This window comes from Mytilus californianus, unplaced genomic scaffold (genome assembly GCF_021869535.1).
Source record: "Mytilus californianus isolate M0D057914Y unplaced genomic scaffold, xbMytCali1.0.p SCAF_1, whole genome shotgun sequence".
Lineage (NCBI taxonomy): Eukaryota > Metazoa > Mollusca > Bivalvia > Mytilida > Mytilidae > Mytilus > Mytilus californianus.
In genome coordinates this window covers 12,915,586-12,939,747 of record NW_026262581.1, presented here as the reverse complement: position 1 = coordinate 12,939,747, position 24,162 = coordinate 12,915,586, and the positions used below count along the sequence as shown (strand labels likewise).

The 24,162-nt window shown below is 33.5% G+C and overlaps 1 protein-coding gene across 2 annotated transcripts in view; it reads right to left on the bottom strand.

Moving 5' to 3' along the window:
• The window catches only part of LOC127704991 (serine/threonine-protein kinase WNK2-like), a 47,963-nt gene extending 29,081 nt beyond the window's left edge, over nt 1-18,882 (bottom strand). For both annotated transcript variants that reach the window (XM_052209269.1, XM_052209348.1), the window contains exons 1-7: nt 17,144-18,882; nt 10,774-10,949; nt 9,050-9,270; nt 8,066-8,223; nt 7,549-7,637; nt 6,827-7,046; nt 4,329-4,734 (exon numbers count right to left, since the gene is read on the bottom strand). In XM_052209269.1, the coding sequence (XP_052065229.1) occupies nt 4,329-4,734; nt 6,827-7,046; nt 7,549-7,637; nt 8,066-8,223; nt 9,050-9,270; nt 10,774-10,949; nt 17,144-18,163 (2,290 nt within the window). In that variant the 5' untranslated portion in view covers nt 18,164-18,882. The remainder of the gene's footprint in view (nt 1-4,328; nt 4,735-6,826; nt 7,047-7,548; nt 7,638-8,065; nt 8,224-9,049; nt 9,271-10,773; nt 10,950-17,143) is intronic.
• Between the last annotated feature and the right edge of the window lie 5,280 nt (nt 18,883-24,162).

Genomic DNA, 24,162 nt, shown 5'->3' with positions numbered 1-24,162 from the left:
GCAATACAAGTTCGTCATGTTCGTTGATGCTATGAATATAGTCCAGTTGATATCGACAATTTGAAAAGGGACACCAACTTTTCAAACATCTCAAAATGACCGAAATTGGATGGAAAAATTTCCGGATCCTTGATCGGCACTTATTTTTGAACTCATCCGAGACATGACTGATATAAACCTACAATATAAGCATAAAAATCTGGCAAGAATTGTACACATCAGAGCACTAAAAGTGCAATTTTCCATATAATTAATATTTCAAAGGGTCATAACTCCTTAAATAAAAGAACAGAGTTCCAATGTTCCCCGCGTTGCACCTATTTTATATTTCCAAGGGGCATAACTCTTTTAAAAAAGTCGATCGTCTATCATTATAGAACTTGCCCGATTATATTGCTGATATTAACCTATAGTATGAGTTTTATAAAAATCTGGCAAGAATTATACCCGTGAGAGCACTAACAAGGCCATTTTCCATAAATTTAATATTTCCAAGGGGCATAACTCTTAAAAAAAATTTGATAGTCCACCACTATAGAACTTGTCCGAGATATTGCTGATATTAACCTATAGTATAAGTTTTATAAAAATCTGGCAAGAATTGTACCCGTGAGAGCGCTAACGAGGCCATTTTCCATAAATTTAATATTTCCAAGGGGCATAACTCTTTAAAAATAAATGGGGAATGGACACATATGATGCCCTCGCTTGCATATTACGTTATAAAGGGACATAACTCAAGAATGATAAAAGTGACGCTACCTAAATTCATGCTTGATCTGAGTTTTGTGGTAATAAGCATTGTGTATAAGTATCATAACATTTGGTTGAGGCAAACTTAAGTTAGAGAACGGAAACTGAAAATTCAGCAATTTTTCCATTTGTAAAGGGCATAACTCTAGAACGGTATAGGTGACCCCACCCAAATTCAAACTTGATCTTTGTTTTTTGGTAATAATCATTGTGTAAAAGTTTCATAACATTTGGTTGAGGCAAACTAAAGTTAGAGAACAGAAACTAATTTCGGGACGTACGGAAAATGGTGGATGACTTTTTATGCCCTCTGCTACAGCAGAGGCATAATAAAATGCTCTGCTGGGCGCAGCTTGATACGACAGAGAGGTCGAACCCTGAACAGTTGGGGCAAGTATGGACACAACATTCAAGCTTGATACAGCACTGAATTTGGATTGTGATTAAATATTTGACACAGCATAGGTTTCTGACACAGAATGAATGTGGTCTAAGAACTTAAAAATTTTAATTTACCTATTCAAACCATATCATTATTATTTGCTTTTATATAAATATCAGAAATAACCAATTTAAAATGGAAAATTTTAAAGAAAAAAAAAATCCCTCCCCCAAATTTTTTGAACCCCCTTATGATTCATCATCCCCAAACTCAATCCCAGCCTTCCCTTTGTGGTATGGTACACAACAGCCCGTGTGGATTTTGCTTTTTCCACCGGCCCACCGTGGGCAGTCCACCCGTGCCCACTCTAGCTATAATCTCTTTTTTGTAAAAATATTGATTACAAATGCTTATCTGCTTTTTTCAAGTGATTGTACTTGCAAGTCTTTAGATAAAACAAAAGAAATTGAATGCCCACTCCTACAGGTGGGCAGAGTGGACAAGGTACAAATTTTGCCCACCCGGTGCCCACTCCCATGGTGGGCCGGTGGACAAAGCAAAATCCACCCGAGCTGTAGTGTACCTTGCAGTACAATTTCAGAGAAATCCATACACTTGAACACAAGTTATTGTCTGGAAACTAGAAAAATGCTTGTTTTTAGGCCCCTTTTTGGCCCCAAATTCCTAAATGTTTAGGGCAATTACCCCCAAATTCAAACCCAGCTTTCCCTTTGTGATATGGAACCTTGTAGTACAATTTCATAAAGATCCACACACTTACACACAAGTTATTGTCCTGAAACTAGAAAAAATGCTTGTTTTTTGCCCCTTTTAGGCCCCTAATTCCTAAAAATTTGAGGCAATTACCCCCAAAATCAATCCTAGCCTTCCTTTTGTGGTATGGTATCTTGCAGTACAATTTCAGAGAGATCCATACACTTGAACACAAGTTATTGTCTGGAAACTAGAAAAATGCTTATTTTTGGCCCCTTATTCCTAAACATTTTTGGCAATTACCCACTAACTCAATTCCAGCTTTACCTTTGTGATATGGAACCTTGTAGTACAATTTCATAAAGATCCATACACTTACACACAAGTTATGTCTGGAAGTTACAAAAATGCTTATTTTTGGCCCCTTTTTGACCCCTAATTCCTGAACTGTTGGTACCATAACCCCCAAAATCAATCCCAACCTTCCTTTTGTGGTATTGAACCTTATGGTTAAATTTCATAGAGATCCATTCACTTAAACTAAAGTTAGAGTGTCTTCAGACGACGACGATGCCAACGTCATACCAATATACAATGCAAAAAATTTGTTGTGGTCGTATAAAAAGTAGATCATCCACCATTAAAGAACTCGTCAGAGATATTGGTGATATTAACCTATAGTATAAGTTTTATAAAAATCTGGCAAGAATTGTACCTGTGAGAGCGCTAACAAGACCGACAGACACCCAGTATATCCATGTCCCCCGCAACGCGTTATGGGTGGGACAAAAATAATTGATCGGCACTGATTTTCGAACTAGTCCAAGACATTGCTGATATAAACCTATGATATAAGTTTTATAAAAATCTGCCAAGAATTGAACATGTGAGAGTGCTTAAAAAACCAGACGGATGAACGAACAGTATTTCTATGTCCCCCTTGCACCGTGTTGCGTGGGGGACAAAAAGGACAAAGTAAAATATAAATAAATACAGTTGTTTTGCAATGTAATTGAAGAATTATATAGCACCGAGAAAATTGGCCAATATCTCATATGGATAATGGAATGGCTAAAAGGAACACAATTATGATTTGTAAAATCTCTGCCATGAAATTGGACATGTCACTATTTGAAAGAAATCACTAAAAGAGCAAAGGACCATAGAGGTAGGAGGTAAAACTATGGTACTATAAAATAATTTGCAAACACATATTTCCCAAAAAATGTTTCAATATGTAATAAACTGTTAACACAGAGATATGTCTCGCCTATTTGTTATTTTGATAATGCAAATGTTGAAATTAAAATAGCAATACTTTAACATGTAAGTTATGCAAATACTCAAAGTCAATCAACCATGACTGAAGGTACAGGGCTAAACAATCTCCATGGAAATGAGATGTGCCAATGCTAATACAACTGCAAACCAAATACCATTGACTTTTCATAAGTCGTTCCCTTTAAACAAACCTAAACACAAACATTAACTTGTAAACTATGTAAAAGTTTCAAAGTCAATAAACCATAATTAGGGTGGGGTTATATAATCTCCATGGAAAGGAAATGTGCAAATGCCAATACATTTGCATACCGAATATCATTTACTTAACATTAGTGGTTCATCTTAAACTGACCTAATCACAAACTAATACAAATAAACTAAGGAAAAGTTTCAAAGTCAATAGACCATGACTGAGGGGTAAGGCCCAAATATTCTACATGGAAATGAGATGTGCTATTGCTTATACAGCTGCATACCAATTATCATTGATCTACCACTAACAGTTCCCCTTAAACTGACCTAATCACAAACTCATACATGAAAACTAAGCAAAAGTTTCAAAGTCAATAGACCATGAATGAGGGGGCGGGGCCAAATAATCTCCATGGAAATGAGATATGCCAATGCTCATACAACTGCATACCAAATATCATTGACCTACCACTAGTGGTTCCCCATAAACTGACCTAATCACAAACTAATACATGTAAACTAAGCAAAGTTTCAAAGGCAATAGACCTCGACTGAGGATGCGGGGCCAAATAATCTCCATGGTAATGAGATGTGCCAATGCTAATACAACTGGATACCAAATATCATTGACCTACCACTAGTGGTTCACCATGAATTAGACCTAATCATAAACTAATACATTGTTGACGCTGCCGCCGGAAACAGCATACCTATGTCTTGCTTTTTGACTCCGTCAAGGCGAGACAAAAACTGGGAATTTTTATTCTGAGAAGGCATATCTATATATCGACCCACAACCTCCCGCACTCTATGCAAACAGCTACCACGAAGGCAATTTTAACACTAAAATGTAAATTAATATATATGCTCATACAAATAGAAAAGGATGAATGAGACAAACAACAACACACTTATCACTGTACACCTCCAACTTGTCTCTAATTATAATGTGAAAGGGAAAAGTTTTCACTAATAGGACATCTATCCTAGTTTGAATGTTTACCAATATCTTGTAGACTGTCTGTTTTCTGTAAATCCGATTCTGCTAACTGTTGTTCACTTAATGAATGATCCACTTTCTCAGAAGGTATTTCAAAGGACTGTTGCTGAATGACAGCTGGAGCGGAAGTCTGAGTCTGAACTGTACTATATGGTGCTGATGTCTGGATATGGGATTCAGAATGGGGCTGAACATGTTGTTGGGACAGGTCAACTGTCTGCACAGATTCCTGTGCAGGAGGTTGAATCTGTGCAGGTTGAGTCTGTAAAGGATGTCCATCTTGAGTTACCTCTGCAGTCTTACTATGGCTTTCTGTAACATTCCCTCGGCTTCTATATTGACCAATTCTGTCTTTGATCTGCTTGCTAACAAACTTTACATCTTCTTCTTGTAAGAAACCAGATTTAACCTGAAAACAGATTTAAATGTGATTCACTTTTATAAGAATTAATTTCTTCTTTTTATTTATTTGTATGATACGAAGCGCAGACACGCTTTAACCTTAAAATGTATGCACTATTAATGCTAAAACAACCCTATAAAATTACAAAAAGAAACATTCCATTCTTATTATTAAATTTTTATGCTACAACAATGCAATTAAAAGTTATATCAAGCTTTTTGTTTATTTTCCTATGCATTGTTGTAACATTGCCCTGGGTAGCATGTACAGGCATGAACATCTAGTTGAGTACAACAAAGTTGGTACTGTCTTTTAAAGTTTTGAAAATGTTGCCTGAAAAATAAAAGAGAATGTGTCTGAGGACACGAATGCCCCCGCTCAAGCTTTGCAATGAAAATGGGATGGACGGAAAGACAGAAGGTCAAGGGTAACTTTTAATACCCCCGCCACCTACAGGAGGGGGCATTAGAAAAAAGTGAAAATTTCCTTAAACAATTGCATATTAATGCTGGCGCAATACTTCCTTATATGTACTTTTGTGAAATTTCAAGGGACTGGCTTTGTTATTTAAATAAAATTACACACGGGGGATGAAAGGCAACAGTAATATAAAATTTTCATTTTACTTATATCTCTTACAAAAACAGAAAATGCAACAGCCCACAATTTTATTAATTAAAATACCTCCTTATGCCTTTAAGTCTGAAACAGCCCTAATTTAATTCCTCAAGCAATTCCATTATAGCAGTTAATAGCACAAGTTGTATATGTGTGCAATCTTTCTGTAAAATTGAGTAACGGTTGAGTTGATTAAATAAAATAGGTTCCCATTCTTCCCTGCCTACTAGCCCATGGTCACTATATATATATAAACTGCTTTTGAAATATGTGCAATAGGTCAAAATGAATTTACATCAGATTACACAAAATTATTTAAAATGTACCAGAATAACTGACTGACAGCAGGTTTAATGCAGTATCAGCACACATAGGCTATGTTAAAAACTAGGCAAAAACCCATAAATTGATGAAACAAGATTGTCCGTGATGTTGTGCTTTATAGCATACCCCATTGTAATTCAAAGTACCGGTATCAGAAAACAGAAATTGAGTGTCTGACAAATCCAAAAAGCACTCACATACAAGTCACCATGTTAAGCTGCTGAATTACTGTGAAGTCATTCTGTTCAATAATACTTGAGAAAAGTACGAAGAACATTTTGAGATCATTCAACATATTGAAAAATTCAAAGTATCGGCAACAGGAAAATGATGTTCTACAGTGCTCGCATCTTAGAACACACCACAGCCAAGCTGCTGACCAGATTTGAATTTCTGGAAAAAATGGGATATTGTCCGACATCGGTCCTTATGAAAAGTATTTCTCCGAAGTCCTCAGTTGTGTTCCTTAAATCCATTTCAAGATGGATGGCAAGATTACCTTGTCGTCATCTTTTATAATATGATATTCAGACACCGGTAAAATAAAAAAAAACTGCTTCATGAGCGCAGCTGGATAAGACCACAGAGGTCCAACCCTGAACAGTTGGGGCAAAAATGGACACAATATTCAACCTTGCTATAGGTCTGAATTTGGATTGTAATTAAATATTTGACACATTATAGGTTTCTGACACAGAATAAATGTAGTCAAAGAACTTGAAATTGGTTATATGATGTGAATTTATATTCAATTAAAGATTTCTTGCTGTTGTGCAATACACTGTGCTGTTGCACAATACTTAGTAAATCTGTTTTCAGACTATATACAAAGAATTAGCAAAATAAATTGTGACCCCCAATTTTTTCTTTGGAAAATTGACAAATTCTTAAATCTTGAGGGAAAAAATGACCCCTCCCCAAATTTTTTTTGCAAATAAACGAAAATTAGACATTTTCTGAAAACAATTCAGCATGGTATACGTAAGAGTTAAAGACTTTGGTCTGACCTTGCAAGGCATTGAACCATTAACCTACCACAAGACCACCAAAGCTGAATAATTATAAAGAAAAAGAGATAAAGAATAAACATGTTTACAATGGAAAGTAACATACAATACAATGTGCATCCCAATACAAAGCCAAACATGTTTTTTACCATTTCTTGAGCAACTTTGTCTGGATCATCACTATTCAAATCAAATCCAAACTGAATAGCCTCATTTTCCTTATGCTTGTCCTTTCTTTTTTTAGGGTCTACTACTCGTAGTTGTAACTGAACGGACTCTGTTTCACCGTCTTCTGTTTTGACAATTTCTAGTCGTAAACCATTGTCATCCAAGAAAAAGTCATGCTGAAGTAAATCTTTCACTGAATATCTTTAAAATAAGATGAGTTTACAAAATTATTTTGTACTAATTATAAAATATTTGTAGCATCAAAGAACATTAAAAAATGATAACATCAGTTGAACAAGTTTGATATTTGTCTGATGTAATTAATTCACATGCCTACTTCTGTATCTAATAGTAAGATACTGTTAATTCAGAAATTTTTGTGATGATTTTATAATTCTGAAAACTTTGATAAGATAGGTTTCCTAAAGTTTTTAACATTTTAAATTTTGATGACATTAGTGTACACTATTTTCTGACATTACATGTACAGAAAATTGCATTTGTTTCCATTGTTCAAAAATCACAATAATAAATGAACAGAAATTTTTCTAAATTCCCATTTACAAACATTCCCTATAATAATAAGTTAGCTATTTAAAAGATCTGTGAACTTTCAACGTAAATGAAAATTCAAAATACTAATTTTTTCATAAAATATATTGTATTGACTCTATTCTAATAAATTTCTATTTGTTTTATTTACCTCTCTTCCTTTCTTGATCGTATACAGCTCTCAATTATGTCTTTTATATATGGACTATCAACCTTTTCTAAAGCATCTGGAGGAACACCCTAAAGATACACGAATAAAGAGATGAAAGTCTCAACAGATATTAACTTTCATACTTATGTGTATGAAATTATTCTATATCTTCTGTGTAAATTCAAATCAATGAATTGTCTTGAATGTGCCTGTAACAATGGCTGTTGTATGCAAATCATAAAACAACCAAATTCATGAATTGTTTTTTTGTTATTTGCTTACAAAAAAGATCAATGAAAACTTTTAATGCCTTTAACATGAAATAAACAGTAAATTTTTACACTGAAATGGTCAGACTGTGTTATTCTTGTGTTGAATTCATGGCATTTCTACTTTCTTATTCAATGGTACATTTTTAAATTATTTTACTGTAAAATGTTGATTTTTTTCTGATAAAATTTGAGATCATCAAATATATATTTGAATCAACAGAATTTGTTTCAAACCAATGACTTACTGTGGTAACACGTCTGTAGATCTGAGCAGCATTGTGACACTCTTTGTATGGATATTCTGATGTGGCCATTTCTAACATACACATTCCAAAGGCATAGACATCAACAGATTCATCATAATGCTCTTCATACATCTCAGGAGCCATGAACTCAGGGGTACCTTAAATGTATAAGAAGATGCTTCTTGTACCATTTGCTGGAATCTACAAGGGAAAATGTGAAGGGGAAAAGAAGATTAGTGATTTTTAACCAATAGTGTTCCTTCCCTGAAAAAGAATGTTTTTGTTAAAATAGAGAGATCATTCAATACACATATTTCCCCTCACATTTTATACAAGTGGTTTTACCTGGTGGTCTTACCTTTTCTGTCATTAAGGCAGGAGGTCAAAGAGGAGAGATGCTATAATAAAAGGTAAAAGTTAAAAATCAAAATGCTGCAGAACAAATGGATTACAGTCTTCAATTATCTCCATAAAGATCTTTCCCTTTTTTACATTGAAAAAATAATGTACAAAATTATTTTTTTCAATTTTAATTCCATAAAACTGAAAATGAAAATGATTACATTAAAATTCAATATTAGTGTGAGAAGCCTGTAATTTTCATGTGTATCTTCAACCTTGATTTGTCAAAAAAATACGAAATTATGCATTTCTTCAAATATTTATGAAATATCGATTCCTATATGTTTTGAATATGTAAATATTTAGTTTAGATAAATGTAAAATTTTTCTTATTAAATCTAATATTTAGAATAAATAATTTACTTCTGTACTTTGGCTTTTTAAATACATGTAACATTAATTTACTTATATAATCAATTTAAACTTACCCACACTTATCTGCAACAGAATCAATACACAAAGGTCATGAAAATAAAATGCTGCAAAAAACTATTTGTTACCAGGATAAATGTCTTATGGTACACATTTACAAATTCAACTTCAATAACTCAACATTGACATTTAAAGTAGTTAACAACTTACCAATTACACTTTTTGCAAAAGATTTGTTTTTTAATGTTGCCAGTCCCAAGTCTCCAATTTTCACAGATCCTGTTGGTCCAGTGATGAAAATATTGTCACATTTTAAATCTCTATGTATAACTTGAGGAGATCTTGTATGGAGAAAGTAAAGTCCTTTCAAAATTTGCTTGCACCAGTTCCTCAATACTTTTGTATTCAATTTCTTCAACCTCTTAATGTATCTGAATTCAATAATAAAAAAAAACCAATACAGATGTAGTGACAAATATTTCTGTATGAATAAAAGGAGATGTGAGATATATATCAATAACACAGCAACCCTAACAATATAATACAATAAGACATAATCTAGAGGCAGGGTTTTCCCTAGAGGATTTAAGCATGGTGGGGTGCCTTGCTTTTATTTCGGCCCCATTTCTGTAAAATTAAAAATTACTTATTACTCTGTATAAGCCACATCCTTCCAAATTTATAACCACCATCATTTCAATCAGAGACATAACAAGATTGGCATTTGGCAAGTAAAAAATCTTGCCATATCAATGTGTATAACATTGTGTCCAGCATACCATACGTACGCTTACTTCAGCTCCCATAAATCTGTCTGGATGCTAATAAAACTGTAACACACTAAACATGTGTAAAGAGATGTATTAGTCAAAGGGTAAAAAAAAATCTGAATAGTAAACAGTTGCATATTCTCAGGTAATTTTTTGACCATCTATATAATGCATTTATTGATCTGTTGATTAGAGTGTCCCATGATTAGGTGTGTACATGTATATGGCAAGTGGTTGTTTTTACATGTATAATAGTGGTCAACACAGGAATTTCCTGATTCTTTGAAATTTACATTTTTGTTACAATTGTTTTACATCTTGTGCTTCTCTATAGTAATTGTGCTTTCAAGATGTCCAAATCGGATTTTTAAACCATGGAACAATGACTTAGATACATTGTTAGAGGAATACATAGAGGTAAATTGAGAAATAAAATTAAAACTCAACAAAATAATAATTATAGGGAAATATTTAATAATCTGAATTTGGATAACACATATTCAATTGAAAAATGATTCTACCCTAAATAGCTCACTTTTTAAGAAAAATATGTAGACAGCCAAGTATGAAGCTTGAAACATCCTTTGGCTTTCAAAATATATTTTAATGTATAAATGGTTTTTTATGGTAGTCCCAAAATGACCCAAATATTTATCTAAAGATTGTATGTAAAAAGAACTATTAAACATAGAACAAATAATTACTCAATCTTGAAGGTATCAATGCTTGACAAAAATTGTACACATTTCACATATTCCATCTCTGTTCAAAGTTTTACCTCTGTAAAGTTAACATCCACTATCAGAAACTGTTTTTTTCTGTGTAATTCCATTATTCATGTTAATTAAACATGTTCAATGAAGTTGAGTACATGTGTACATCATGTACATGTATGTATATATATAGCATATAGCAAGTCTACTGGTGTTCCACACTTCAAAGGATGCACTGTCAGCTAAAAGGAACCCAAATTACAACAAAATCAGTTTCATGTGTTGTGTCAAAATTCCCTTCATCTCTGGATGGTTAACTTGATTGGCTTATATGACCTGAGTTATAAATCCAAAAGAGATTAAAAACAGTGAAAAAAGTTAGGCTGGCTCAATTTATTGTAAATCCTGCACTTAATGACAAGACTGATTGCAAAATATACAATATACTCACGTTTTTAATGTTCCAGAAGTCATCAACTCTGTAACAAGAACAATGAATTTTTTATTGCGTAATGTGCTCTCCTCCCAAGAGTCATAAAACCTGACAATATTTGGATGTTGCAATTCTTTCAGCATTTCTGCCTCTTCACGGAATCGTTGTCTTTCACTCTTGTTCCATTTTTTGTCCTACAATTTATACATATATATACTTTATAAAATGAGTTATTACACTGATTATGCATGATATATTCGCTGCTGGATATTTAATAGCCATCCGATTATTTACCAATCAATCAAAAATAACAACTCTTTTCAATCATGTTCTTGCATGGAGTGTACATTTCTCAGTAGGTTTGACATTGTGTGTTTGCAGGAACCTCTCAGATTTCAATGACCATAACATTTTCTTAAAAACTTTTACGACACGGACAAGGATATTGATACAAAATGTTTCTCAATCCTTTGATTTTGGTACCAATAAAACAACTCTTAAGAATACATCTATAAAGTTGCTTCAATAAGACATTTCTAGTTTTTCCCTTTCATCATGTTCATGTCATTATAAAATTTTAAAATTAAATAAGGGTATAATTGTATTTTTTTTAGATTAATAAAATGTTTGAATAACAGAAAACTTCTGGAAAAATCAAATCCAACAACACAAGAGTTTTTTCAAACATATTGTTAAAAAAAAATAGTTGACATTTTGGCAACAGCATTTATTCATCAATTTTCCTACATGTACATGTACAATGTATATATCTATTTTATACACAGAAATTTAATATATCACTGAATTTGAAATTAACCTATAGGGAAGCAAAAAATCTCTGCATTTTGAAGTGAAAAGATGTTTTTTTCAAATTTGGAAATTGGCTGTAGATAGACTAGCATTTTTGTAACTTCTTACAAAAATACATGTTTCATTGTCATTTGCTTAGTTTCTTTTGTTACCTATTCTGACATCGGACTCTGACTTCATTTAAACTGAGTTTTACTGTGTGTATTGCTGTGTGCTTGTTTATTCTACATTGGCTAGAGGTATAGGGGAAGGGTTGAGATCTCATAAAACATGTTTAACCCCACCGCATTTTTGCTCCTGTGCCAAGTCAAGAGCCTCATGCCTTTGATAGTCTTGTATGTTTTTAATTTTAGTTTTTTTTCACTGAACCATTACACATTTTTATTCAGGAGCCGGCTGTGTGATTTTCTCACTGTGTCGAAGACCCATTGGTGGCCTTCGGCTGTTTTCTGCTCTTAGGTCGGGTTGTTGTCTCTTTGACACATTCCCCATTTCCATTCTCAATTTTATATATCTATAGATTTTAACACAAAGCAGTTATGGTAGTAACATACATGTTCTTGTTATATTTAGATCCAAAAAGATTTATGAATGCTTCCTGCCCCCAGCCATTAAAAAGGGCCCTCCAGTTTGGATTTTTCAAAAACAATAAAAAAGTGTCTTCAGTCTGGATTTTTTGGGTGGCATACATTTTGTACTAACAAAAGCCAAAAAAAATATGTTTTCTGTAAGTCCTATTCAGACAGATTTACAAAGCACCCATTAAGTCATGCATGCACAATGGTCCATTTGTAATTTTGAATGCTCTGACAACTTTCATTTGGGACTTTTTCAGTCGATTATGGTCAATCTTTTTAAAAATTTGACTGAATGATCCAGCTGAAATAGGATTCTTAGGCTACTCAAACAACCTTAATCACTAATTTTTGAATACATGTTCATTTTTGGAAAGGCAATTAAATCTTTAAGGTTTCAAAATCAGCGTTGGTCACAAGGCAGGATACAGACTTCTATTTTGTTTGCCTTACAATCATTCCATACAACAAATATAGTTAGACCTATAGCTTACAATATATATACATTCAGGATCTGAGAAACAAACCTTACCACCAAAACTTCACATCAAATTAATAAAAAATAAATGTGGATAGTGGACACAGATGATGCCCCCGCTTGCACATCATATAGTTATAAAGGGACATAACTGAAGAACGGTAAAAGTGACGCTACCCAAATTTGAACTTGATCTGAGTTTTGTGGTAATTAGCATTATGTGTAAGTCGCATAACATTTGGTTGAGGCTAACTTAAGTAGAGAACAGAGATTAAAAATTCAGCAATTTTTCTATTTGTAAACACGCATAACTCTAGAACGGTTGTGTATAAGTTTTATAACATTTGGTTGAAACAAACTGAAGTTAGAGAACGGAAACGAAAAATTCAGCAATTGGAAAAATTTTAAAAGAAAAAAAAAAGGAAAAAAAGAAAAAAAAAAGAAAAGAAAAAAATCCCCCCCCCCAAATTTTTTGAACCCCCTTATGATTCATCACCCCAAACTCAATCCCAGCCTTCCCTTTGTGGTATGGTACCTTGCAGTACAATTTCAGAGAGATCCATACACTTGAACACAAGTTATTGTCTGGAAACTAGAAAAATGCTTATTTTTGGCCCCTTTTTGGCCCCCAATTCCTAAACGTTTCGGGCAATTACCCCCAAACTCAATTCCAGCTTTCCCTTTGTTATATGGAACCTTGTAGTACAATTTCAGAAATATCCAAACACTTACACACAAGTTATTGTCATGAAACTAGAAAAATGCTTGTTTTTTGCCCCTTTTTGGCCCCTAATTCCTTAAATTTTGAGGCAATTACCCCCAAAATCAATTACAGCCTTCCCTTTGTGATATGGAACCTTGTGGTACAATGTCAGAGAGATCCATACACTTACACACAAGTTATTGTCTGGAAGTTACAAAAATGCTTATTTTTGGCCCCTTTTTGGCCCCTAATTCCTTAACTGTTGGTACCATAACCCCCAAAATCAATCCCAACCTTTCTTTCGTGGTATTGAACCTTATGGTAAAATTTCATGGAGATCCATTCACTATAACTAAAGTTAGAGTGCAAAAACCAATGTGTCTTCGGACGACGCCGGACGACGATGACGACGCCAACGTCATACCAATATACGACCAAAAAATTTTTAATTTTTGCGGTCGTATAAAAATGACTTGATATTTAGAAAAAAAAAGAAAGAAAAATTTAACAATTTTTCTATTTATAAAGGGCATAACTCTAGAACAGTAAAAGTGACGGCACCAAAATTCAAACTTGATCTGTATATTGTGGTAATAAGCATTGTGTATAAGTTTCATAACATTTGGTTGAGGCAAACTTAAGTTAGAGAACGGAAACAAAAAATTTATCCATTTGTAAAGGAGCATAACTCTAGAACGGTGAAAGTGACACCACCAAAATTCAAACTTGATCTGTATTTAGTGGTAATAAGCATTGGGTATAAGTTTCATAACATTTGATTGAGGCAAACTAAAGTTAGAGAACGGAAACCAACTTTGGGACGTATGGACGTACAGACGGACAAAGGTAAAACTTAATGCCCCCTCCGCTACGGCGGGGGAATAAAACACAAAAATGAGGTCATGGTCACTGACCATTGGTCAGCTGGATCCCACAAGACAGACATGTACACACCTAACCATTGTTCTATGCACCAAAAATAGTTGACCTCATGCTTATAGTACCAAAGAAAGTGACATAACCACAGAAACTTAACATTGAGTAATGATCTATGAAAATGAGGTCAAGGTCAGGAAAACCCTGAATGACAGTAGTGTATACCTTGCAATGGTTTTATAGATCAAATACATACATGTACATGTAGTTGCAGGGCTCACACTACTTCAGAATCATAGGGAGAAGTGACTTCTCTTTTTGAAATTGAAGTGGTGAGATTTGAAAGAGAAGTGCTTGTTTGCTCGCGGCGCTACAATGTTTGGTTTTTACTATAATACATTAAGTGCAATAATTTTATGTATCTTATTTTTTGTATATTGTTCAATTTGTACCTTTGGTATACAATTAAAATAACTTGCTTAATTTTATCATTTCTAGTTGCACAATCATATGAGTCCTCTTGTCAGAAAAAAACAATTAAATATCTGGCAATAATAAAAAAGATTTTTTTTTTTATATCAAAAAGGAAAAGAAAGTTGTTATATCATTTAAAATTCAATTAAAAAACTACTCTGTTTGCATGTTCATGAAATTAAGTATTTCTCATTAAAAAGATATATAAATTTAACAGTTAAGCTTGGACATAATATAATTATATTAGTGTAATAGTCCCAGAGTTGAGCAACTTTAACTTATAAATTATAACTATGCACTGGTGTTAATATGTCCTTTGATTGAGTAAAGCTATTTCAGTTGATATTTTATAGTGTGTCTTTCTATGTTATGATGTTACACTATTGTTTCAGAAAAAGGGTGAAGGTTTGGTACCATTAAAACGTTTAAACCCGCTGCACTTGTTTGCACCTGTCATAAGTCAGGAATCTGATGTTCAGTAGTTGTCGTTTGTTGATGTTGTTCATAAGCGTTTCTCGTTTTTTATATAGATTAGACCTTGGTTTTCCCGCTTGAATGGTTATACACTAGTAATTTTTGGGGCCCTTTATAGTTTACTGTTTGTTGCGAGCCAAGGCTCCGTGTTGAAGACAATACTTTGACCTATAATGGTTTATTTTTATAAATTTTGACTTGGATGGAGAGTTGTCTCATTGGCACTCATACCACATCTTCTTATATCTATATACATGGACATATATACATTAATCAAGAAGATCTAAACAAAAGTATGTAAATGCATGTAGAAAGCATATTTTTTCCTTTTGGGATCAATTTTTGTCTGTCAGCAGTGCCATTCATGTGTCCGTAATCATTATCGTAAGAATCCGGATTTCGGTCATAGCCGGTCCGTTTCCGATGAAATCCCGACTCCGATCCGTAGTTGTACAATAATATGCCCAATAATTTAAATGTCGGACGAAGTAAAATTTACAAAAATAAACAATGTTTGACACGCTATTTGGAAAGGAATATGACGTTTTTAATGCAATACATGGATGACAAATTTACTTCAGGCAAATTTCATCAAGTTCTAATGAAGTGACAACTTCTTTTGTTGAATGTTAAAATGATTTGAATACGCTCTCTACTCTAGTAGGGGACAAGTACCGGAAGTGATAAAAAATTGTTTTTATGAAATAACATGCCACCAACTTAAAATAAATACTTTAACCTCTTTTCTGATGAAAATAAATAGTTTATGCCTTGAATTTCTTTACTTTTAAATGAAAAATTGCTGTTTCATCGACTTGATAAAAATTGAATATTAATAAATATTGCCGATGGCAAAAGCGACTGAAAGCGAGTATCGTAAACAACAGGGCGACTAGTTTCTGCTTTTGAGGGTCTGGCAAAGCGAAGTGACGGACGGGGAAAGCGACTTCTTCGCCCTAGTCGCCTGTTAGTGTGAGCCCTGAGTTGTCTAATTAATAAAGAGAGAGCAAATCATGTGATATAAAATAAAGCAGTTGATGAACCATGAAAATGAGGTTATTAACGACAACAGACATTTGTCAAACAGAAACTTCAAGTACCTGTATTCAATATAAGAAGTACATGTATCCATGTCTTCTACACAAAAAATGTACATGTCACTTCTGAAATATGTTTGTGTTTTTGAAGCTTTATACTAATACATTGTAGTTTACCCCTCTGCCGATTCAGACAATCCAAGTGTGATGACTGAATACATGTAGATGAGTGAGAGTCCACATGGTTGCATCAAGAGTTTATGAGTTGAGTCTATACAGGTTGGGGAAGATCCTCATAAATGGGTACCATCTGCATTTATGGGTATCATACATGTACATTGTACCTACCCAAAATCGGGTATAAATTTACAGTGATGAAAAATCTTTTTTTTTATTTCATCATGACATGCATGATACATGTAGCTGTCATGGCGCAAACATTCATATAAATGGCAACATTTTTCCCTTTAAGACCATAGTTCAAATGAGAACTGAATACAAAGATACTGGCCTCCGAAAATCATACTTTTTGGAGGCTGTTAACTTTTACCCTGATGATATTCAGTCATGGTATCTTTAGGCAAAATGTTATCCTTTACTAGAATGTTCGCACCATGACAGAAAATATCTGTAAATTCAAAGTTTATATTTTCATCACTGAAAATTGATACCCGTTTTGGGGTATAATACCCATAAATGAGGATAGTACCCATTTATGAGGATCCTCCCCAACCTGTATAAATCATCATTCCATTTCAAAGAAATTAAAATAGTAAACAATATGATTAAGATATTTTGTTTAGATTACATTATGTAATTGATGAGGAAAAAGGGTTTGAATGTGTAAATATTGAATTTGTCCCAACTTAACTTGTAATGGTATAAAATCTTAGTGAGAACTCTAAATACAACATGTAAAATGTACACATTGGTACATGTACATGTACAGTGTATTTTATACCTGCAATTCACACCAAGCAACAGCAACTCCTGTTTCTGTATCAAGACCTTTAAACACAGTTTTAAAAGAACCTCTTCCGATTTCTATGTCAAATTTGAAAAAGCGACCATCAGGTGATGTTGACACTGCTTTCTCTTCAGTTTCATCTACTTTTGGTTCCACCTGAACCTCATCTAAAGATTCCAAAGGAGTTTCCTGAATTTCAGATTCTGAAGTTTTGATAGAAACCTTGTAATTATCATCACTGATACCTACACTACTGTCTAAAGTATGTAAATCCGATTGTGTTTTCAAACCCTCAGGATCAATATACAATGCAGTCTTGTCAATAGTTACAGATCTGGTAAATTTCCGAATCTCTTGGATTTTTTGGTTTTTACTTCCACTCATATCATCGTTATCAACACCCCCACCATTCAAATTAACAGTTGTGAACTTCGGAGCATTAACTGTTTTTTTATCCTCTGAAGTAACAATTTTGAATTTTGTTTCCTCTGAATTATTACTGCAGTTACTAGAACCACTATCAGTAGATTTTTTGCTTAATTCACTGTCATTTAATTTTGACTTGACATGTGTACCTTTACTGTTTACGGTCTTATCAGAATCAATGTGCTTAGCAATATCTTCTATTGTTTCTGAAGGTAAACTTAATGAACGATCTTTACCAGCTAAATCAACTTTTTTACTTCCTTCACGGGTACGGTGTCTTAATCCAGATACACATGAATGCTTGTCGCTATCGATTCTTCCAGAAATATCATCTGATACACAACGTCTTGCCCTCCAAGGGATATTTCTCGAACTTCTTGAAGTGGTTCTTGGAAAGGTGTTTTCCGACTGATTTTGTTTCTGAGAATTGGTTGGCATTGCACTTTCTTTTCTATGTGTTATTTTTTGTCCCATGTCAGTAACCTTTTTCATACCTTTTGAAACATGTGACGGTCCCTTTCCAACATGCTTACTCTCACCAATTTCATGTGACAATTCCCCATTTGCCATAGGCAGCTTTTTACTCATTTTATGATAATAAAATAAAAGCTGTATTTATTTGCTTAAGAGACAGTATCTCTTAAACTTCTTCACAAAGTATGTAAAACATGATATTCATAAATGTAGGGTAACATGGTCACTGTGCTACTTCAGTTACATATATACTTCTCTGTATATAATGTTTATCTAAAATAATGAGATAATGATAGTATTAAAATGCCAATGATCACTTCTTTAAATAATAGTTATATGACTAGCGACTGTCTCGTCTCCGTTTGTTGATGAAAAAAATGAAGTCTCGCGCACCAGGTCAAATGACTGTGACCTCTTTTTTGGAATGAATGAAAACAATGTTTCTCACAAAGGAATGACAAGAATTTTGAGTCGTAATCGTCTTTAACGATATCTTCCACAATTTTCTCATTGGACACTATTAAATCTACTTTTCCATTCATAATGTCAACACAATAATCTTTCCGTCATGAAAATTATTCATTCTGACAGATGAGAACGAGCAGAAAATACCCACTTCCGGGACACGACTGCAGCTGTTTTTCACAGTTTAACGCCAGTACTTAACTAACTAATTCCCATATATACAAAAGGAACATTATTTTTTTAACTGCTATCTTCATGGTAATCTATAAGATCGATAAAGGCATAGAAACTCCATTTTTCTTGTTCATCTATGGCGACGACTCATTCCTTAGAAAATAGTCCCTTGTCAATCCTGTTTATAGCGGTATAATCTATAATTGTCAATTTGTTAGATTGACACTGCCCTTTATTTTAACCTACTTCATAAAGAAAATTTACATCTAACTTATCATTCATAGATATAATTCAATATACAAACATGAGAATCTTCTGTACAATAATGCAGCATATAAGGACTATATTTTGAATACTTTAAGTTCAAATGTCTTGGCAAGTTGCCGGATATCAACAAAGCACGTGTTCAATCCCGTTAGGGGTTCATTAGAGGGATTAACTCAGGTGCTACTGAAAAGCTTTTAAAATATTTTTTTTTAGCCATTTCATAATTTTTGGCTCTCAATTGTTGAAAAAAAACGAAATTATCTCATCAAAACAATGCCAGGTAGAACACTGATTATTTTTTTTTTCGTTTAGAAATGCTGTATGGAATCTACTCAGAAGTACAGCCGAGCGGCGGACCGATAACTATTTTTTTTTATTATATGACGTCATATCAACAGATTAAGTACAGTGGGCTTGCTGTATTTTAGAGTTCAGTCCTTTTTCTTAACCGATCTTCGTTACACGTTCTTTTATGTATACTGTGCGACAATGAGATCGCCGAAACTAATATTAACTGTTGGTGTTTGAAACCAATAGATTGTTATGTTGTAAAGAAAAAGGAGCGAAAGATACCAAACGGATATTCAAAGTCAGAAGTCGAAAACAAACTTACATTGCCATGAAAAAACACAAAAAACGACCAAAAGACAAACAACAGTACATAAAACACAACATAGAAAACTAAAGACTATGCGAAACGAATCCTACCAAAAAACTAGTAATCAGGCGGTATTCCCATGGAACCAACCGTGCTGCTCTTCTTGTCGACTTGTTCCTTTATTTATATGAGACCGATTTCACTCGAGAGCTTCTTAGAAAGAATGGAAAGAAGCTAGCATTATCCTTTAACTTCATTTTCCGCTATATAGATGATGTGCTCTCACTAAATAGTTTAAAGTTTGGTGACTATGTTGAACGCATCTATCCCATCGAACTTGAAATAAAGGATACAACAGATGCAGTTAAGTCTGCCTCATATCTAAACTAACATCTATAAATTGACAATGAGGGTCGGTTGAAAACTAAACTTTACGACTAAAGGCAGTTTAAGTACTCAAAGTGGCGGACATGTATATGGCCTCACTTCATATTTCTATATGATGCAGTTGCTACCTGATGAGCTCCTGAAGATTATTGGGATTTGTATGTTTGTTTAACATCGGTAATCAGATTTCAAAATTTGCGGGAAATCCTTTTCCCAATTATGCATTTCCTGAAAGTCTGGGGAGCATCTCCTTAAATTCAACAACATTGTAAAACACACATAATAATACAATGAAAGTATCAGTAATTTTGGTCTGTCCCAGGGATGTATAGGAGCCCCCCCCCCCCCCCCGGGGGGATGGACAAGCGATAATTCTCCACCACTTCCAAAAGTGTTGGGTGGGAACAAACGGTGTTTTTGGCCCCCTCCTCACAACACGAAAAATATTGAAAATAAAAGAGAACAATGACTAAATTTTAAACAACAGAAAAGGTTGCTTGGTTTTTTCTTGTCGCTTTCAGAAGTTTGTCCCACCTCACACTACTCTTTAAACACTGTGTTCCAAACAGAAATAGCATATCCATGCTTTAATTCTTTATTCTTTATTATTTATGAGTGCAGGTACTATATCTAATCCGGCATGTATGAATCCATTTCGCTATATCAATTTAAGTTGTCCTTTTACAACCCTGCGATTGGTCCATTCACAAAACTTCACGTACTCGGAGCTTAACTGGCCACCCGCTGATTGATACTTCGACACAAACTTTTGTGTAGATAAGATTGAAACAACAGCAGGGGTCCAGTTTAACTCGGAGCTTAATATATATGCCAGCTAGGAGCAGTATATATAGAAGGATAATCATACTCGTGTTTTCCTACTAAGCGAATTGGGAATTTGAATGTATCGCGCTTATTCTTTTGCCGAACTTCTGATATATCAACTTTGGCTGATTGGAGAATCATCATCAGATTACAAATAACTATGCGGATTTATAATCCTGATCAAAAACAATTCACCACAGGTGTTTTCCTATATATTTACATATGGCCAGACAAGAATGTTAATCTTATTATTTGATGATAGATGGGCTTTGATAATATAGAATGACCAGAGAGAGATTTAATACGATTCATACGTCTTTCACTTTCAAAACAAGATAGATGTTATGCTAGGGCGATTGTTTTATCTGACAAAACTGGTTTTTTATTATTCATAAATAGTCCCGACAGAGTATGGGCAAAAGAGACAGTGTATACGAAAACATATAGTTTAACTGAATCACACTGAATTTGTAAATGTTACTATTTAAATACCTAGCCTTTCTTTCATTCACAAAGTGTAGATCTGGAAACCAGCCAAGTTGAGGTGCAAACAAAGCAAGGATAGGTTTAAATGTATAGTTCAAATGACTTAACTATCTTTTAAACGTCTTTGTCCAGAATATATCAAGTGAAGTTTCGTGTGATGATAAAAATTCGAAATGTTTTGACAATATGTATATGCAAAGTACGTATCACACAAGGAAAAAATAAATCTCAAAATACTAGTTTATGACAGATTTAACCCAAATATAAGTAAAAAGACATAAAACTATGCAGTCTCGCAGTTAGGTCAGAGCATTTAATAAGAACAATTTCTAGTTTAAACTTTTATGATAGAGCCAAATTAATGTATATATAAATATACATCAATATAATAACATAAACAGTACCAATTTTTCTGCACCAGATGCGCATTTCGACAATCAATGTCTCTTCAGTGATGCTCGAGGTCAAAATAAAAGTCGCAAAGTAAACCTATATAAACCAATGTTGTATTGAACGAAAGTGTGACCTCATGAATAATTGTCAAACAAGTCGTGATATAAATACACACCATCTTTTACTCCCCTCCCCCACAAGACATAAACCATCCGATAATCACTTAAGAAAATTAAAACTGGGGAATCACGTGTGTACTTTTAATCTTAAATTCATTTAATATATAGATGTTATAAACTTTTAACACTTATCCTAACTGATCTTATTGTTATGAATTCATATAGTATTTTTTTCCGGTCAACACTTTCTGTAAGGAAGTTATTTTATTTCCGTAGTAATAACTTATTTAATTTATTTAAGAAATCTAGGTTAAGATTTATTGACAGCATATTAAAATTGTTCGTTGCCATTTTGAAAAGGACCACTCTTTCCATTAATTCGAAACACATATTTGCAATATCACACCAACGCGAGATAAACTCGGTTTGTGAATCCAACCTCTGCGGTCTTTTTTTATCACTAGAAAGGTATCTATACAAATCAGTTCAGAAAAGCATATTTACAAACAACAAGTAAAACAATACCGTTAAAACAAAGCATAGTTAATGAATGTCTAGGTATAACTATCAATGACATCATGTACAGTGTACAAATCAACTTTGTTTACAAGAAAGAGAAATAATGATGATCTATAAGTGAGCTGATATAACTAAAAAAATATTATTAATGTGTATTTTTAAGCCAACAACAAGAGGGCTGGGTGGAATATATGAATGATATCGTTATCAAAACAGTGCACTGTATTGGACCTTCCAGTAATAGTTCTGTCTTCGTTTCGAGTAATCTACCCTGTAGCTCTGTCCTCACACTACCATAGGATTATCATCCGAATGTTTAAATCTTGTACAAACAGACATCGATTTCAGCATGTAAAATTACACAATACTGTATGTATATATCAGCAGATTGAATTCATTAATAACCCATTTACCTACGTTTAACCCATATATATTTATCTACTTATTACGTACGGTACGTGGGTTTATTTGAAAAGTATACATTATTTGTGACTATAGTAAACATGTCAACCTAGCCTTACACGACAGATAATGGTAATAAACAACCATGAATCACGAGAACATAGTCTTTTCTATACATGTAAGCAATTGCAAGGTACTATATCTCCCAATAATTTTTGTCTCCGTTCACATGTACTTCCAATCCACTGTCGAAGTTGAATGATATCAGTCCCTATGCTCTACATAATATTAACATTCATTAGATTTCGAATCAGCAGAGATATCCCTTACCTCTGCTGCTGTGCAGTAAGCGATGGAATGAGGGATAAGGGGCGATAAGCTATGTTTTGTCCCCCTTTTAATTCAAAATTTAAATAATCGGGTAAGAATTGATACTTCTGGATGTGAACTTTAGATTGGCGGTACTAAAGATGAGATATATATCATGTAAACGCACCTGCATGGTCTCACTTCGTTTAAAGTTCATGCGATTCTGATTTTTTGCCAGACCGTTTTTGTTTCTTCTGACGTTGGATTTGTTATTCCAAATAAGCAGTTCTTGATTGATATGATATAACGAAAATAGATGTAACGCAGAAAATCATACAATTTTAGTATTCATGCATTCATGTGAGTGCTATCACGTTTCACATTTCTTCAGACAGAAGAGTTTATTATATCAACTAAAGTGGTCACAATACCCCTCTCTCTCTCTCTCTCTCTCTCTCTCTCTCTCTCTCTCTCTGTGTTATATAATGTGTATATCTCTTTCTCTATCTGTTATGTATTGTATAAACCGTTGTGTGGTAAATTTAATAGATATTAATTCGCGAATGTGAATTGTATATGTTCATTAAATGACATTTTCATAAAATATGATTAACATTTAATATACGCCAAATGTTACACTGACAAATATGCAATAAAAATATCTGAAGAAATAAGGCTGTACTTTAAACATAATATAACGACGTCGTTAAATAATTCAGATATATCCAAAACGCATAACATTGTATAAGTTTGAACGAATTTTTAAGACAAATCTGCAACCTGATTTATTGTATACATATAAAACGAACGAAAACAAAAATTATGCCGTGAATCCCTTAAGTAAAATGTTGTGTAACATACATGTAATATGGTACTTGTAATTACATACTATACATGATCATACATATTCATGGATTAAAAAGGCTTTAGATGAAATGGTAGATTTTCCAGGCAGTCGGACATAACAGTAATTAAAGTTTATTCAATATTTGCTCACAACAATGTTCATTGTGTAATGTTACACGAACTGAATAATAGAACAGCGTGTATCCCCATTAGAATGTTAATATCTAAAGTATATACAGATATATAAGTTTAATAAAGTCTCGCAAGATTTGTCAATATGTTTATTGAATGGACCTTAAAGGCAATCAATACAAACATCAGAT